The sequence below is a fragment of the Vicugna pacos genome, chromosome 17 (genome assembly GCF_048564905.1).
Source record: "Vicugna pacos chromosome 17, VicPac4, whole genome shotgun sequence".
NCBI classification, from domain to species: domain Eukaryota; kingdom Metazoa; phylum Chordata; class Mammalia; order Artiodactyla; family Camelidae; genus Vicugna; species Vicugna pacos.
The window spans coordinates 13,123,935-13,141,713 of NC_133003.1; the positions used below are offsets into that span (position 1 = coordinate 13,123,935).

At 43.4% G+C, this 17,779-nt stretch overlaps 1 protein-coding gene across 3 annotated transcripts in view; it reads left to right on the forward strand.

Annotated features, from left to right (window-relative positions):
- Positions 1-17,779, forward strand: part of MLH1 (mutL homolog 1) — a 45,362-nt gene that overhangs the window by 12,702 nt on the left and 14,881 nt on the right. For all 3 annotated transcript variants that reach the window (XM_072940977.1, XM_006200634.3, XM_072940978.1), the window contains 5 exons: positions 1,015-1,127; positions 4,086-4,179; positions 5,159-5,312; positions 11,841-12,217; positions 14,675-14,823. In XM_072940977.1, coding sequence (XP_072797078.1) covers positions 1,015-1,127; positions 4,086-4,179; positions 5,159-5,312; positions 11,841-12,217; positions 14,675-14,823 — 887 coding nt within the window. The remainder of the gene's footprint in view (positions 1-1,014; positions 1,128-4,085; positions 4,180-5,158; positions 5,313-11,840; positions 12,218-14,674; positions 14,824-17,779) is intronic.

Genomic DNA, 17,779 nt, shown 5'->3' on the forward strand with positions numbered 1-17,779 from the left:
TTAGTTATTATGAAATTCCTGGGGACTATAAGAGATTGGCAGCTCCATGGAGCAGCAGTTCCCAAAACATGTTTCCAGAACACCAGCCTCTTGAGACATTTTGGGCAGAGAGGGTTTGCTGGTTCACTGTGTGGGGGCAGGAAGCTCTGGAGCTGTACCCCCTGCTCAGAGACTAGGGGCACACACATCATTCACTGCCTGAAGAGCTTCCACCATCCAGCCCGCAAGTGCTTAATGGGTGCCCGCTGTCTGCTGGGTGCTGTGCTGTGTGGTAGAGATATGTAGTAGGGAATAAAGCAGAAACGAGTCATACCCTTGGAGGACTCATGTTCTAGTTGGAGACCCAAGAAAGAATTGTGCTGTTCTGTGCATTACTGACTGTGCTGGATGCCTCAGAGGAAAAGCATAAGGTAGAGGGATCCCTTGGTGGTCAGGGACAGGGACTCACAGAAGATTTAAGGAAGTGAGCGCTGAGATCCTAGGGATAAGGCGGAATTAACTCACCAGCAATAGGAACTTTCGGGCAGAGGGACCAGCCCTTGGGGAGGCCTTCAGGCAGAAATGAATGTGGCTTGTGTGAGGAGCTCTTTTCACCTGTCAGCCTCCCCTCGTGGTGCCTGTCAACAGAGTAAGGGCTTCAGCAGAGACAAGTTCTTTGGAATCTCATCTGGGGGTCTTGGTTACTAAGATACATAAAAGTTTTAGCAAAATAAGGTCTCAGAGCCTGGACTCGCCGTGTCCCAGCAGTTACAGCAGTGCTTGGCTAGTAGCATGAGGGCTTGAAAACACTGCCTAGTGGGGTAGGTGGATGGATGGTTGGACAGATGGTGGATGAGTGGTTGGACAGACAGATGGGTGAGCTCAGAGGACCTCAGTAAACCAAGTCTTCAGGGTCCTCGTTTGGCAGAGTTGGTATATGAGAAGGAGCCCTGATTTTTCCAACTCTGATTCTTTAAAATGTTTGGATTTTTCAGTTTTTTCAAAAGCCTCAAAATTTCTCTTTTTTCCAACCAGAGAATTGATAGAAGTGAGATGTGAGGATAAAACCCTCGCCTTCAAAATGAATGGCTACATATCCAACGCAAACTACTCAGTGAAGAAGTGTATCTTCTTACTCTTCATCAACCGTAAGTGAGAAAGAGCCAAGTGGGGACATCTGTGCACAGGGACCTTTGGGGTACCATGGAAATATTCCTCATTCACAGGTTTGATCATACCCAGGGAAACCTCACACCAAAATGTGGTTTAATTAGGAAGTATTTATAATTCCTCCCCTAAATCCACTCAGCCCTCCCACCCGTGCTCATTGCTGGCTCACAGTTGTGGAGTCTGGCTCTTGCCTCTGAGAGGGAGCCCAGGAGAGGGCATCCCAGGCCCCTGTGAGCCAGACCCACCCCTCATCTGCTGCCATCAGCGCCTTCCCAGCAGGTCCTAGACAGATCTTTGTTCTTTCCCGAGATCAAGGGCCACATTTGGAAATTGCACAACAGGGCAACAGGGAGAGGGGCCTTCAGGTGCAGGCAGTGGGGTTTTTTTTGTTGTTTTTGAATGTACTGAATGCCACTGAGTTGTTCATTTTAAAATGGTTAATTTCTAAATTGTGAATTTCACCTCAGTAAATTATTTCAATTAAAAAAAGATGGAGAAAAAATAAAGTAAATTTACTGTATAGCACAGGGAACTGTATTCAATATCTTGTAATAAACTATAATGAAAAAGAATAAAAAATACAGATATATACTAAAAAAAGAAATTAGCTGTTAGCTTTATGGGTGCTCCCTTGTAACTGACTCTGTTTATCTCTTGCTGCCGTTAGAATTCTCTTTTTATGTTTAACTTTTGCTATTTTAATTATAATATGTCTTGATGTGGGTCTGTTTTGGTTTATCTTGTTTGGGACCCTCTGTGCTTCCTGTGCCTGGATATGTTTCCTTCTCTAGGTTTGGGAAGTTTTCAGCCATAGTTTCTTCAAATACATTTTTGATCCTCTTTTTTCTTTCTTCTTCTGGGATCCCTATTTGCATATGTTGGCACCTTTTATGTTATGCCATAGGGGTGAGGAGGGTATAGCTCAAGTAGTAGAGTGCGTGCCTCGCATGCATGAGGTCCTGGGTTCAATTGCCAGTACTTCCTCTAAAAAATAAGTAAATAAACCTAATTACCCCCCCCACCAAAAAAGTTTTTTTTTAATGATATATTACTGTTAAAGTGAAGAAAGGGAATGCTAAGCCCTTTGAGATTTTTCTTTTTAAAGAATGAGTTATTTACGGCATAAAGAGCAGGACTAGAAATCAGGAGGAAATAAACAAATCGGTTTGGAGTTTCCTCAGATTCCTTTCCAAGCTTTCTCTGCTGACATAGTGTTGACATGATTGCTACCTATTAAGTAAATACTACTTTGCATTCTGCTGCTTTTTGTTTAACTGCACATTGCATGGTCTTGAGAGACAGTGACAGGGCAGCAGTCCCAACACCATCTGACTCAAGTTTTTCCTTTTCATCCAGAAACACACCACATCATTCCATTTGTTCTTTTCTTACTGTTTTTAATCGTACAGGTCCTTTACCTTTATTGTTTAATTTGTATTTTTTTTTAATTTTTGTTTTGTTTTGTTTGATTGCTATTGGAAATGACATATTCTCCCGCCTTCCACTTCTAGTGATAACCAGCTAGAGATGTCCCAAATTACGCATATTTTACAGCAGTTGTTCAAAGCAACGTGGAAACAGTGAAGAGGGAGCCAATATTCTGCAGACACATTCTGTTAAACTGACTTATTGGCAAGGTCTTTTCCCACTTCATTAGGAAGGACTTGAGCCTGACGTGCAGCAAAGCTTACTTTAATCAAAGTTCAGAAAATGTTTTTCATTTATTTTTTTACCCTAACCATGAAGAGAAACTGCTTTGTAACACACATGTTGGCTATAGAATAGACAAGCAGAAATTAGAGTAAGTGCCGTCTGAGTGGCTCACTCCGATGCCTCTGGTGGGGCTTTTTACCACACCAGCTCTGCGTTAACATTAGCTAATCTGGTCATGATGCCAAGTTCCCAGGAGCAGAGAGACAGCAGGCTCTTATGTGTGTCATCCAGTTATCTCACACTGGGCAGGCTCACTCAGATGATAGGAACAAGGAACACTCCTTTGGCATGTCTCAAGTTCAGAAATCTCAGCAGAGACACTCCAGCTGTCCTTTGTCAGGTTACATAGCCCAGCGACATTACTGAGGCGGCTGTGGATGTATGAGCACTCCTTGTTGATAGAATTACGGTCTCTCTTCTCATTGGGAATGAGAAAATATGACGTATCCCTGGCTGCACCAACGCAGGACAACAGATCATCAGCAGGTCATCTGTCTGGGGAGAAAGGAGAGCTGTGGTTGTCTGAAAATAGATCTTCCTCTGATTTTAGCCTTGTATCTCCCAGCTTTCATCATTTTCCACCCCCTCAAGCCTGCCTCATTTCCTAAATTACCCTCAGTGTGCGTTCAGTTATTTGTCCCACCTGAAATGCCTGGAAAGCATGCTTTTCCACATAAGTACTCCGTTTGTCTGCCCACCCCCCCCGTCAGGGCTCCCTGAGCTGAAGTAGCTGCTCCCTCTCCTCATCACTCAGCACACGCGTCTCCCTCATGGTCCTTCCACCGTGAGTTGGAATTAGTTTATCCACCAGCGTTTGTCTCCCAGCTCGTGGCACACGTGGTAGGTCTCCAGGGTGGATTTGCAGAATGATAAGTCTGAGCAAGGGCACGTGGTCCACCTGGGCTCGCTGGGGAAAGGGAGTGGGGGGGCGAGTTGACTGTCCTGTTGTGTCTCTGCTGCTCGGGTGAGACGAGAGTCCCGAGGGAGAAGCTGGGGAGTCGTGATATAGAGGGGGCCCTTCCTCCCTGGGGGACTGATGTGGCTGTCACTCCAGAGGCATTCTTGAGCTGATTTCATGGTATGGTGTGAATGTGTACCTGCCATCTCACCTCTCGGGACAGATCTGAGCTAATTGCTTTCCCTTTTAAAATTTTTTAATTTATTTTTTTAATTGCGGTATAGTTGATTTACAGTGTTAGTTGCTGGTGCCTTTTATTTTTTAGATCGTCTGGTAGAGTCACCGTCCTTAAGAAAAGCCATAGAAACGGTGTACGCTGCATATTTGCCCAAAAACACGCACCCGTTCCTGTACCTCAGGTAATGCAGCACCAAACTCCTTGCCCAAGACTCACAAGGAAGAGAAATTCTGTCCAGCTGTCTCCTTTGAAAGAGATGGACTTGCTAATTAGCCCAGTCAGAGTGAATCCCTTACCCCACTGGCAAAAGATATTCGTCCCTTTCTACAGGGGAAAGGCAGAGTTCTCCTTTATTTATTCACTCCTGCCACAGAATCTGACCGAGAGCCTCCCTTGTGCCAGGGACTGTGTCAGTGAAACAAAGGTGGATAACATGGCTTGCCCCTGAGCCAGGCAGAACCTGCCTGAACCTGGCAAACAAACCATTCGCCTTGAGGGTCCATCCAGGGCCCTCTACCGACAAAGCCTCACACTGCAAAGCTCTACTGTCAGAGCCAGCAGTGAAGTATGATGGATTTGGAGCTCAGGCAGCAAGTTGGTAGCAGGTACAGCCTCCAGCCTGACTTTTGTGCTGCATTTTAATGATAGAAGTTCTCTCACATATTTTCCTTTTTTTTTTTTAATTGTAGTATAGTCAGTTATAATGTATCCGTTTCTGGTGTACAGCATAACTCATGTTTTGATCTACATGTAATACTGAATAGTCAATAGGGGATAGGTTCATGACCATGATCTGGAAAAATTAAGCACCTTGCCCTGGGTTATGTAATAAGAAATTCCACATGATGGTAATAACTGCTAATGTATAATAAACTGCCTGGTACATGCAAAGTGCTTTACACGAATTGAATCCCCACCATGTGTTATGTTCAGTTCACAGGTGAGGAAACCCAGGCAAAGAAAGATGCTCCAACTTAGCCATGGCCACTCAGCATTAAGTAGCAGAGTCAGCATTTGAACCCAGGTCATGCAGACTTGACCCTGAAGGCTTGACCACTGTGTTTAGGCCTCCCCATGTCTTCTGGCCACCACATACACTGTGAGTGAATTTTCCCATATTCCCCACCATCTGAGGTGATTGTTCTCTTTTTTTCTGCCAGTTTAGAAATCAGCCCCCAGAATGTAGACGTCAACGTGCATCCAACGAAGCACGAAGTTCACTTCCTGCATGAAGACAGCATCCTGGAGCGTGTGCAGCAGCACGTTGAGCACCAGCTCCTGGGCTCCAACGCCTCCAGGACGTACTTCACCCAGGTAGGGCACCTCTCCCCGCTCATCTGCCACCTTAAAGCATGCCCCGCCACACGTGAGGGCCCAGGTTCTTGCCTGTTGCTTGAGGACTATGTCATTATTACTTTGGTAGTTTTCTTTCAGCAACATTTCCTTCTTTGAACCCAACTGTGAAGGTTTTACAATGTTGTCTCTGGACCTGGAGTCCTGAGGCCTGAGCTCTTCTCTCTGCCTCCTTCTGGTCCTCAAGACCACCTTCCTAGGAAGGCGAGCTGTCTACAACAGAGAAGGGCACCTCTCCCCTGCATTCTCCTCAGAGACCTTCAGAGGCTGATCCCACGTACCCAGGGCAGAGAGCAGGGGCTGGCTCAGGGAGGCCATTGCCAGAGCGGGGCCTTTGGTGTCAGACCTGGGTTACTGCTATGTGACTCACCCTCCCTGGCCTCCATGTCTCCCTCAGTAAAGGGGGAACCAGTCACCCCAACAGCCATGGACAGTTCCAAGTAGTTAGTGAATAGCAATTGCATAGTCTAGTCCAGGGCCTGGCACCATTCATCTAACTACATTTAACCAGGTTCTAAGTGCTTTGATTCTAAACTACTCCCTCTCTCTGGGGCCTCAGTTTTTCCATCTGTAAAATAAGCAGGTTGATAACGTGATGTCCAGTGTCCCGTCCCAGTTCTGAGGTAGTGTGATTCTGGCCAGTCCTGTGTTCATAGTGAGCATGTGTCCATCAGAAGCACAGCAGACACCGAAACTATGCAAATGGAAACATCTTCCCCGTTAAATTGCTCTGGGTCCTGCAAGCGGGAAGCCAACTTCTGTGAGTCCTACTTCTCAGAAAACTTTTTAAATTACCAAGCAGATGAGTGCTTCCCAAAAGCACTTCCCATGGTTACCCCCCTGGAAGGGGCCTAGATGGGAGGGCCACGGTGGGCCGTGCACCTGCAGGTTGTTGGGGCTGAGGGTGGGGGCGGTGTGAGTGTGAGCCCTCGGAGCATGATCTGGTGGTACAGGGAAGTGCTCGGTAGCTGTTAGGATTTTTTTTTTTATCCCTTATTGTTGCTCACTTAGCCTCAGCACCCTGTAGTGCTCGTCCTCTGCCTCCCTCCCCAGATATTCATGGAGGCTTCCCAGTGGGTGGGGCATTGTGGGTGCCTGGGGTTCCAGCACAGACAGGTTCCTGGCTTCACTGAGAGCTCACGCTCTCCTAGAGTCTACATCCCACGACAGAGACAAACAGGGAGGAGGGTGGAGGGCCTCCTGGCTCAGGTTTGAGCCTGAGGGAGGCGAAGGCTGGGACCTGAAGCCTGAGAAGGAACTAGGTGGACAAAAGGGGATGAGGAAGGAAAAGGGTGTTTCTGGCAGAGGGAAGGGCTAGGGTAAAGGCAATATGTGTTTGAGGATCTGAAAACTGAGCATGGTGAGTCCAGTAATCTCCGGTAGCTGTCTCTAATGGCTGCCGAGAATCACCTGGGGGACTTTAGGATTTCCCGGGGCCCTCCCCAAACCAATAAATCAGCCTCAGGGGGCGGGGTCTGGACATAATACTTTGTGAAAGCTTCCCTGGGTGCTGTCGGGGGCAGCCAGGGGTAAGCAACGCTGGGCCTGGGTGGTGCAGGCCTCTGCTCCCTGCAGAGTTCAGGCCAGATAGAGGGGTTTGCAGCAGCACGTTGAAGAGCTTAGACTTCAACTTGAGAGGAATTGACGGGATCTGGTTTGCATTTTGTGAGGAGTGCTCTGGCTGCAGCGTGGAAGACGGAAGGGTTGGAGAGGAGCAAAATGGAAACCCGCAGTGATTTGGGAGAAGTTGAGGGCCAGGGGGCAGGTCTGGGCAGAGGATGGGGTTCTGTTCACTAATAGTTGAAAATCTGGAATTGCCAGGCCCTGAAAATAGGTTGGGTAGTTGGCAGTGGGAGGAGAAGTCCGGAGTGTGAGTTGTAGGTGAGGCAGCTGTCCTCATCGAGGTCCTAGGGCAAGGGTTTACCAGAGACCCAGGAGGGCGTCTGTGGCTCCCCCGGAAGAAGAACCTCTTGGCTTCCCTCCTGTCTTATCCTGTGAGCCAGATACATTTATCTAGATTACATTTTAGTTCCCGGAAGAACTGCAGAGTCCTGACTAGTATGTCTTCAAAAGGAAGGTGGTTCTACAAAGAATCTACCTAGAGAGGAACAGACCAAGGCACATAGTCATCAAATTGACAAAAATTAAGGATAAGGGGGAAATATTAAAATTAGCAAGAGAAAAGGAACAAATGACATACAAGGGAACTCCCATAAGGTTATCAGCTGATTTTTCAGCAAAAACTCTACAGGCCAGAGGGAGTGGCCCAATATGTTTAAAGTGATGAAAGGGGAAAACTTAACAACCAGAAATACTCTATCCAGCAAGGCTCTTGTTCAAATTTGATGGAGAAATCAAAAGGTTCACAGACAAAAGCTAAAAGATTTCAGCACCACCAAACCAGCTTTACAACAAATGTTAAAGAACCTTCTCTAGTCATCAAACTGTAAGAAAAGAGAGCAAAAAGAAGAAAGGGGAAAAAAAAACCTACAAAAGGTTACTTTGGCAATTGGAGGTCTTTTATGATTCCGTATACATTTTGGAATTGTTTGTCTTAGTTCTGTGAAAAATGTGAATATTTTGACAGGGGTTGCATTGGATCTGTAGATTGCTTTGGGTAGTGTGGCCATTTTGATAATGTTGATTCTTCCAATCCAAGAGCACAAGATGTCTTTCCATTTCTTTGATCATCTTCAATTTCCTTCATCATTGTCTTACATTTTCAGAGTATAGGTAACCTCCTTGGTTAAGTGTATTTCTAGGTATTATTTTGTTTTTGAGGCAATGGAAATGTTTATGCCAGTTATAAAATTCTGGTTTGGGGAGTGGGAAAAAAAAGTGAATGGAGGGTCACAAATGGCAAATATCTTTTTTTGTGGGTGAATTATATATTCCATTATGTATATGTGCTGCATCTTCTATATCCATTCATCTGTTGATGTGCACTTCAGATGCTTCCATGTCTTAGCAATTATAAATAATGTTGCTGTTAATAATGGGGTGTATGTATTTTTTTGAATTAACATTTTTGTTTTTGTCGGGTGTATGTCCAAGCATGGAGTTGCTGGGCCATGTGGTGGTTCTATTTTTGGGTGTTTGAGAAACCTCCATATTGTTTTCCATGGTGGCTACACCAATTTGCGTTTCCACCAACATTGTACAAGGGTTCCCTTTTCTCCACATCCTTGCCAACATTTGTTATTTGTGTTCTTCTTGATGATGGTCATTCTGACAGGGGTGAAATGATACTTCATCGTGATTCTTACTTGCATTTCCCTGATACTAGTGATGCTGAGCAACTTTTCGTGTTCCTGTTGGCCAACTCCATTTCCTGTTTTGGAGAAGTGTCTGTTCAGTTCTTCTGTCCATATTTTAAATGGGTTGGTTGGTTGTTTGCTTTTTAATTGAAGTACAGTTGATTTAAAACATTGTATTAGTTTCTGGTGTACAGCATGGATGGACTTGGGCGTTATGCTAAGTGAAGTAAGTCAGACAGAGAAAGACAAATACTGTAAGATATCACTTATATGTGGAATCTAAAAAAAAATCTAAAAAACAAACTAGTGAATATAACAGAAAAGAAACAGACTCACAGATACAGGGAAGGGACTAGTGGTTACCAGTGGGGAAAGGGAAGGGGGAGGGGCAAGATGGAGGTGGAGGATTAAGAGGTACAAACCATCAGGTGTAAAATTAGCTACCAGGATGTACTGTACAGCATGGGGGGTAGAGCCAGTATTTTATAATAACCATAAATGGAGTATAACCTTTAAAAATTGTGAATTACTATACTATATATCTACATGCATATAATATTATACCTGTATAATACTGTATACCTAGCTATACTTCAACTTTTAAAGTACTGTCCCTATTATAAAATAAATGCATAAATAATTTTTTTAAAAAAGAAGGAAGGTGGGTTTCTGGATCACAGAGCCTGCCTCTTGTCAGTGCACTGCTTAGACAGCGCAATGAGAGGGGTCCAGACTTAGACTGTCCCTGCTCCTGTGGGGTCATCAGAATCCTTTCTTGCCCTGCCAGCAGCAGGTTACCCTGGCTCCTGACTTTCTGGCCATGGGGCCACCTTCCTGCTCCCAGCTGGTGCCTTGTGCTCCACTTGGGGGGCAGTACAGCAGCAGTCCTGGTTTGCAGTGAGGCCATTTGATGTGGAAATCAGGAACCCTGGTGGCTCTTGTGGTTTGTTCCAACTCTAGCGTACTAGACAAGGTATTTCACTTTTCTGGACTTTGAAATTACTATCTGCAGGGTGGGGGGGTATAGCTCAGTGGTAGAGCTCATGCTCAGCATGCGTGAGGTCCTGGGTTCCATCCCCAGCACCTCAGTTAAAATAAAATGAAATAAAGTAAAATTACTACCTGCAAAATAGTTTTGTTAATTTCTACCTCCCAAAACCCACCTGGCTGTTACATAGGCAAATGAAAGTAAATACATCACAAGGGCTTTAAACTGTCCAGGGTTTTTCCTTTTTGAGTAGACTTGCTACTTTAACTTTTAATTATTTAACTCTTTATTATTGAATCTTTGTAAACACATACAAGCAGATGATACAGCAGATCTCCATGTACCTATCACGCAGTTTCAACAGCCATCGACACTTCGCCATCTTTGTTTTACATATCCAGTCCATATTCAGACACCCAAAAAGATCTTTTTATAAAAGTAGTTTTGTTCAAATCTGTATCCAGTCAAGTTCTAGTCATTATGTTTGGTTGTTATATTTCCTTGAAACCAGGAAAGTCATCCTTTTTTTGTTGTTGTTTTTACTAGCTTATTCTAAAGCTAGTTGGAAAGTGCACATTTAGGGTTGGCTGATTGCTGCTGCTTAGTGTCCTTTGACGTGGTTGAATCCTTTAAATTTCCTATAAACTGAAAAATTAGATCTAGAGGCATGATTATATTCAGATTAAAAAACTATTTTGCGAGCGTTCATGATGGATGATGCCATGTACTTTCTATTGCGTCCCAGCAGGGGGTGCCTGATGGCCTGACTTGTTCTGTCCCTGTGATGAGGTTTACCCTCCAGTTCAGCTGATGAGAGCCCGATCCCTTCACGCCATCGATACTTAGCTTAATGGTTCCACCATTCACTGATGACCATTGTCTGAGTCAGTTATGTCATTAGGATTGCAAGATTGTGATTTTTTCCTTATTTTACCATTTCTTCTTTATTAATGAACTGTAATTTTTCTGTGTAGAATAATTTTCCCTCATTTGTTAGAGCTGTTTGGTTATCCTGAAGTACAGTGCATACTAGAAAGTAGGGGTAAATGCTGAGTTCTGTGCCTTTGATTGTCAGTTTGCAGGGAAATGGGTGGGCATCCCAGCAGTCTTCAGTAACATTAAATGACTTGTTTTCTCTATCTGTCTCTGCCTCCTCCATCTCTCTTTCCCTTCTTCCTCTCCATTTTTCTCTCTTCTCTCTTTTAGTAATTTTGTCATAGCTGTTAAAGCAATTTAATTTAATCAGTTGTAGTCATTTTCTGATTAATTCTGAAATTATTCCATCTTTAGCCAGTGGAAGCCCCTTCGGGCTGGTGCTCTTGTCCCTTTGACCCAATTCCACTAGTCTTTGATAATTTCTTTGTTTCTGGTGAAACAAATGTTTCACCAGATGTTTGTAGGCTCACTCTGTACTTTCCCAGCCTGTGCCCTGGAATTGGCCACTTTTCCAAGGAACTCTGGTTTATTTTAGTGGGGAATGGTATTTAGAGACTTTAATCTGGGATCAGGTGTCCTCAGTGCTACCAGTGGTCATTGCTTTCAGGCCTCTCCAGTGGACAAAGCTAGGAAATATATATATTTAAAGATGCAGAAGAAATGTGGTTGCCAGAAGCTGGCAGGGAGGGGAGGATGGGGAGTTACTGTTTAATGCGTACAGAGTTTCAATTTGGGAGGATAAATGGTGGTGATGGTGATACTTAATGCCACAGAACTGTACTCTCAAAAATGGCTAAATATATATATATAAAATAGATAAACCCCAAGGTCCTCCTGTATAGCACAGGAAACTACCTTGTAATGGCCTATAATGAAAAAGAATATGAAAAGGAATATATATATATATATATATATATATATATATATATATATATATATATATATATATATATCTGAATCAATTAATACATTGTAAGTTGACTATACTTCAATTAAGGAAAAAAATAGCTATATGTATTTTACCACAATGAAAAAAATAAAATCTCTTATGGCAACAAAACAGAAAGAGAGAGACAAATATGAGAACTTCATACTAGTATTTCTATATCAAACCCATTTTTAAATTATAAGAATTTTGCTGAATTTTTGAATTTTATGATTTTACATCTTTTATTTCGTCAGTCAAATCTCGGTCAGAGAATAATTCTGTAATGGTAATTCTCCCTGGTTCTGGCTTCCGCTCCATTTGGGGATCTGCACTTCATTACTTCATATTCTGAATCTTTCCACTGTCTTCTTTTTTGGCAGACTTTACTACCAGGTCTTGCTGGCCCCTCTGGGGAAGTGGTTAAATCTACAGCGGGTGTGACCTCCTCAGCTGCTTCTGGAAGTGGCGACAAGGTCTATGCCTACCAGATGGTCCGCACAGATTCCCGGGAGCAGAAGCTCGATGCCTTCCTGCAGCCTGTGAGCAGGGCCCTGTCCAGTCAGCCCCAGGCTGATGTCCCAGAGGACAGGACAGATGCTTCTAGTAGCGGGGCCAGGCAGCAGGATGAGGAAATGCCTGAACTCCTAGCTCCTGCTGAAGCAGCTGCCAGTCATCAGGGCCTGGAGAGGGATGCAACAAAGAAGGCTTCAGAGTCATCAGAGAAGAGAGGGCCACCTTCCAGCCCGGAGAACCCCAGGTACGGCCTTGCCTGACTCGCCCTCTCCCTCTGATGGGATGGTGCTAGGGCCTGGTCCACTGTCTGCGTTTGACCATGGCTTGAGAGTCACCCATCACAGTGGCCTTTGAAATACCTTAAATGTCTATGATTCCAAACATTATATAAAAATACATCAGAAGGAAAAATCAGAAGATTTATCCTTTAATTTTAGTAATGAATTTTGATAAAGCCTCAACAGCAGAGGGGGCTGGAAAGAGGGGCCTAAACTATCCAGAGGATTCTTTCATCTGCTCAGAGCTGCTCTCACTCCTTTCAGAAGCACAGTTTTTCACTTCAAAGCACAAAACTCCCTGAAGCACATGAGCAGCTGGTGAAAGAGGTAGAGAGGGGCAGGGACAGCTGTACTAGTGACTGTTGTTTAATTTTGAGCATCTTCAGTGCACCCTCTGCAGGTGCTTTAAGGGCACGTCATTGAAATCTCCTTGTGCAGGTACTGACCGCGGAGCTCAGGGTGAAGTCCTTTGCCCAAGGCCACACGTTTGCCTGATGGCTGACCCCCAAAACACTGTCTCTAACTGCCTGTTGCAACTCGGGCAAGTTTCTTAATTCCAGTTTGCTCATTTCCAAGCCAGCCGAGCAAGACGACTTACAGGATTTGTGTCCAGAGAATAATAAAGGATGCTGCCATTTATCGAGCATCCGCCATGTGTGCTGGGCACCTTGCGTGCATGATCTCATTTAATGCTCTTAAAAGCCTGGCCAGAAAGTGTTCCATTTCTGTTTATCACTTGGCGAACTAACCACCCAGCATTCAGAGAAATCTTTCTAAACCAGAAATCAGTATATCGCTCCTCTGCTGAAAACTGGTGCTTCCTACTGCTCTTGGGGTGAAACCAGCCTGCCCGCCCCCAGTCCACTCCCTTCCCCCCCGTGGGGGCACTTTGGCCGCACTGCCCCTGCAGGCGACCTGACCTCACTGAGCTCTCACCCTTTTGCTGTCACTGGTCCCTGGGCCCAGGAACACTCCAGCTTCTTGTCACTCAGGTTTCAATTCAGATGTCATATCACATGTTGCCAGAGGCCTTCTTTGTCCGTGTAATCTAAAGTTCTCTCTCCTCTTGCTTCCTCATCATTCTATCATGTTACCTTGTTTTATTTTCATCACAGCGCGTGTTGCTACTTAAAGTGACCTTGTTTCCATTGTTGTTTGACTCACCCCCTAAAAAGTCAGCATGGTGAGGACAGGCACCTTGTGAGCTTGTTCATGGCCATAGGAGGTTGGCCTTCTGACAGTGCCTAAGGGATGGAGAGATGGAAGGCTGAGTGAAGGAGATTTGGCCAGGTTAGCCCACTTGCCCAAGGCCCTGCAGGTCTACGGGCTGAGCCAGGTTCCAAAGTCCAGCTGCTCGGGCCTGAGGGGTGTCAGATGAGTGATATTCAGGAGAACAGGCTGATCTCACTAGCCTGCCACCAGCACGGGGAGCCCTCCCCAGGTGTGCAGAGCCAGCACAGAGAAGCTGCTCTCTTCTCCAGCATGTAAGACACAAAATTCCAAAAGATACATTCACCTCAGTGTTCATCACAGTACTCTTTACAATAGCCACGACGTGGAAGCAACCTAAATGTCCATCGACAGATGATTGGATAAAGAAGATGTGGTATATGTACCTCGTATCCAATGAGTGCTGCTCAGCCATAAAAAAGAGTGAAATAATGCCATTTGTAGCAGCATGGATGGACCTAGAGATTATCATACTAAGTGAAGCAAATCAGACAAAGACAAATATGGTATGATATGTGGAATCTAAAATGAGTAGTATTCCATTGTATAAATATACCACAGCTTCTTTATCCTTTATCTTTATGTGTTGGCTATTGTAAACAGTGCTGCTGTGAACATTGGGGTTCATGTGTCTTTTCAAATTAGAATTCCCTCCAGGTATATGCCCAGGATTGCTGGATCATATATAGCTCAGTGGTAGAGCACATGCTTAGCATGTGTGAGGTTCAATCTCCAGTACCTCCATTAAAAAAAAAAAATTAAAAACAAACAAGTAAGTAAACCTAATTACCTCCCCTGCCCTGAATTTTTTTAAATGACACATATGAACTGATTTATAAGACAGAAACAGACTAACAGACCAAGAAAACGAACTTATGGTTACCAAAGGGGAAAGGAGAGGGGAGGGATAAATTAGGAGTTTGGGATTAGCAGATACAAACTACTTACTATGCATAAAATAAACAACAAGGTCCTACTGTATAGCACGTGGAACTGTATTCAGTATTTTTTTAACCTATAATGGAAACATGAGAAGGAATATATATTATATGTGTATGCAAAACTGAATCACTATGCCTGTACACCTGAAACTAATAGTGTTGCAAATCAACTCTACTTTAATTTTTAAAGAAAACAACAATAAAAGTTTTTTAAGACAGTAATGAGCTGCCTGTTCCTTATCTGCTTTGTAGAAAGCGACATCGGGAAGGCTCTGACACGGAAACGGTGGACGATGCATCCCGAAAGGAAATGACCGCAGCTTGTACCCCCCGGAGGAGGATCATTAACCTCACCAGCGTTCTGAGTCTCCAGGAAGAAATTAACCAGCAGGGACATGAGGGTACGTAAATGCCCAGGGCTGCCTGGGACCTCCAGGCTGGAACTGCTAAAGTGAAATATTTGGAAATGCAGAAAGCATTCATGTTGGGATGGCCTCTGTGCTGAGCAAACCTTGCTTCCCATATTAACCTGTGGTGGCAGCAGCTTTAAAGATAATTTTCAGCTCGGGGAAGGAGGGAAAAAGTAGTCTCTGGCTTTAAATTAGAATTAATCGGTACTCTCATTAGACCACAGAAGTCAGAGTAAAGTGGTCATTTAAGTAATCCCCAGTCTGTTCCTGTCTGAGCTAAAAGTGTAATGATAGCACATTTCTAATCCTGTGGCCTGACTGGGGTGTGCTGTTGCTGAAAGTGCACAGGCTTGGGAGGGCCCTAGTTGCTACCCTGGCACTCCTGCTTCTGCTGTGTGACCTTAGACTCCTGACTTAACCTTTCTGTGTGCCTCAGTTTTTCCTCATCTGTAAATTGAGATTAATTTTACCCCTGAAGATTATTGTGCTGATGAGAGAGAAAATGGTAAGTAAAACACTTGTTACATAGTAAGGAGTCAATAGATATTTTTATATCCCAAAGACGAAGTGAAAAAAAAAAACGTTATCATCTTCCTCAGAAACAGCTTTCAGAATACCTGAGTATAGAAGTCCATCTGGGTTACTGTTACTCCAGAAGTAACTTGTGGTTATAGGAATGAAAAGGAGGCTCGTCATATCCCAGGGATGAAGTGATGCAGGGACTGAGGTGTGTGATGGTGACATGGTCCTAACAGCAGTGCTGACCCCACTCGATGAGTCAGTGATGCTCCAAGTGGCCTTCGTTGCTGGGGCTCCAGGGGGCAGCCTTGCATGCTTGTCCATGCAGTTTAGCCCCAGCCTTTCCACTCCTCATCCCCTACCCATTTCTTTTTATTGAAGTACAGTCAGTCACAATGTATCAGTTTCTGGTGTACAGCACAATGTCCCAGTCATGCATATACGTATTTAGATTCATTTCATCTCCTTTTTCATTAAAGGTTATTATAAGATTGAATGTAGTTCCCTGTGCTATACATATGAAATTTGGTTTTTATCTGTGTTTATATATGGTAGCTAACATTTGGAAATCTCAGATTCCCAAATTTATCCCTTCCCACCTCTCTTTCCCCTAGTAACCATAAAATTGTTTACTATGTCTGTGATCCTGTTTCTGTTTTGTAGATGAGTTCATTAGTGTCCTCTTTTTTTTTTAAAGCTTCCACATATGAGTGATATCATATGGCATTTTTCTTTCTCTTTATGGCTTACTTCACTTACAATGACAATCTTCAGATCCATTCATGTTGCTGCAAATGGCATTATTTTATTCTTTTTTATGGCTGAGTAGTATTCCATTGTATAAATATACCACAGCTTCTTTATCCAGTCATCTGTCGATGGACATTTAGGTTGCTTCCATGTCTTGGCTATTGTAAACTGTGCTACTATGAACATGTATTTTTTCAAATTAGAATTCCCTCCAGATAAATGCCCAGGATTGCTGGATCATATGGTACATCTTTTTTTAGTTTTTTGAGGAATCTCCATAATGTTTTCCGTAATGGCTGCACCAAATAACATTCCCACCAGCAGTGTAGGAGGGCTCCCTTTTCTCCACAGCCTCTCCAGCATTTATCATTCATGGACTTTTGAATGGTGGCTATTCTGACTGGCGTGAGGTGATATCTCATTGTAGTTTTGATTTGCATTTCTCTGATAATTAGTGATATTGAGCCTTTTTTTCATGTGCCTGTTGGCCATTTCTGTGTGTTCATTGAAGAGCTGCATTTTTATGTCTTCTGCCCATTTGTGTATTGGGTTGTTTGTTTGTTATTAAGTTGTATGAGCTGTTATATATATTCTGGAAATTAAATCTTTGTCAGTGGCATCATTTGCATATATTTTCTCCCATTCCGTAGGTTGTCATTTCGTTTTACTTATGGTTTCCTTTGCTGTGCAAAAGCTTGTAAGTTTAATTCAGTCCCATTTGTTAATTTTGCTTTTATTTCTATTGCTTGGGTAGACTGCCCTAGGAGAACATGGCTAAGATGTATGTCAGCGTGTTTTTCCTATGTTTTTTCCTAGGAGGTTTATCGTGTCATGTCTTAGTTTAAGCCATTTTGAGTTTATTTTTATTTCTGTGTAAGTTGTGAGGGAGTGTTCTAACTTCACTGATTTACATGCTCCTGTCCCGTTTTCCCAGCACCACTTGCTGAAGAGACTGTCTTTTCTCCATTGTATATTCTTGCTTCCTTTGTCGAAGGTTAATTGACCATAGGTCTGTAGGTTTATTTTTGGGCTGTCTATTCTGTTCCACTGGTCCATATGTCTGTTTTTGTACCAATATCATGCTGCTGTGATTACTATCACTCTGTAGTATTGTCTGAAAGTCTGGGAGGGTTATTCCTCCAGCTTCATCCTTTTTCTGCAGTATTGCTTTGGTAATTCTGGGTCTTTTGTGATTCCATATGAATTTTAGGATTATTTGTTCTAGTTCTGTGAAATATGTCATGGGTAGTTTGATAGGAATTACATTAAATCTGTAGTTTGCCTTAGTCAGCGTGACCATTTTCACAATATTGATTCTTCCAGTCCGAGAACATGGGATATCTTTCCATTTCTTTAAGTCCTCTTTAATTTCCTTAATCAAAGTGTTTTGTAGTTCTCCCCATATAAGTCTTTCACCTCCTTTGTCAGATTTGTTCCTAATATTTTACTGTTTTGGATGTGATTTTAAAAGGGATTATTTCTTTACTGTCTTTTCCTGCTATTTCATTGTTAGTGTAAAGAAATGCAACTGATTTTTGTATGTTAATCTTACATCCTGCTACCTTGCCGAATTCTTTTATCAGCTCTAGTAGTTTGTGTTTGGAGCCTTTAGGGTTTTCTATATATAGGATCATGTCATCTGCATATAGTGACAATTTTACCTCTTCTCTTGGTGTAT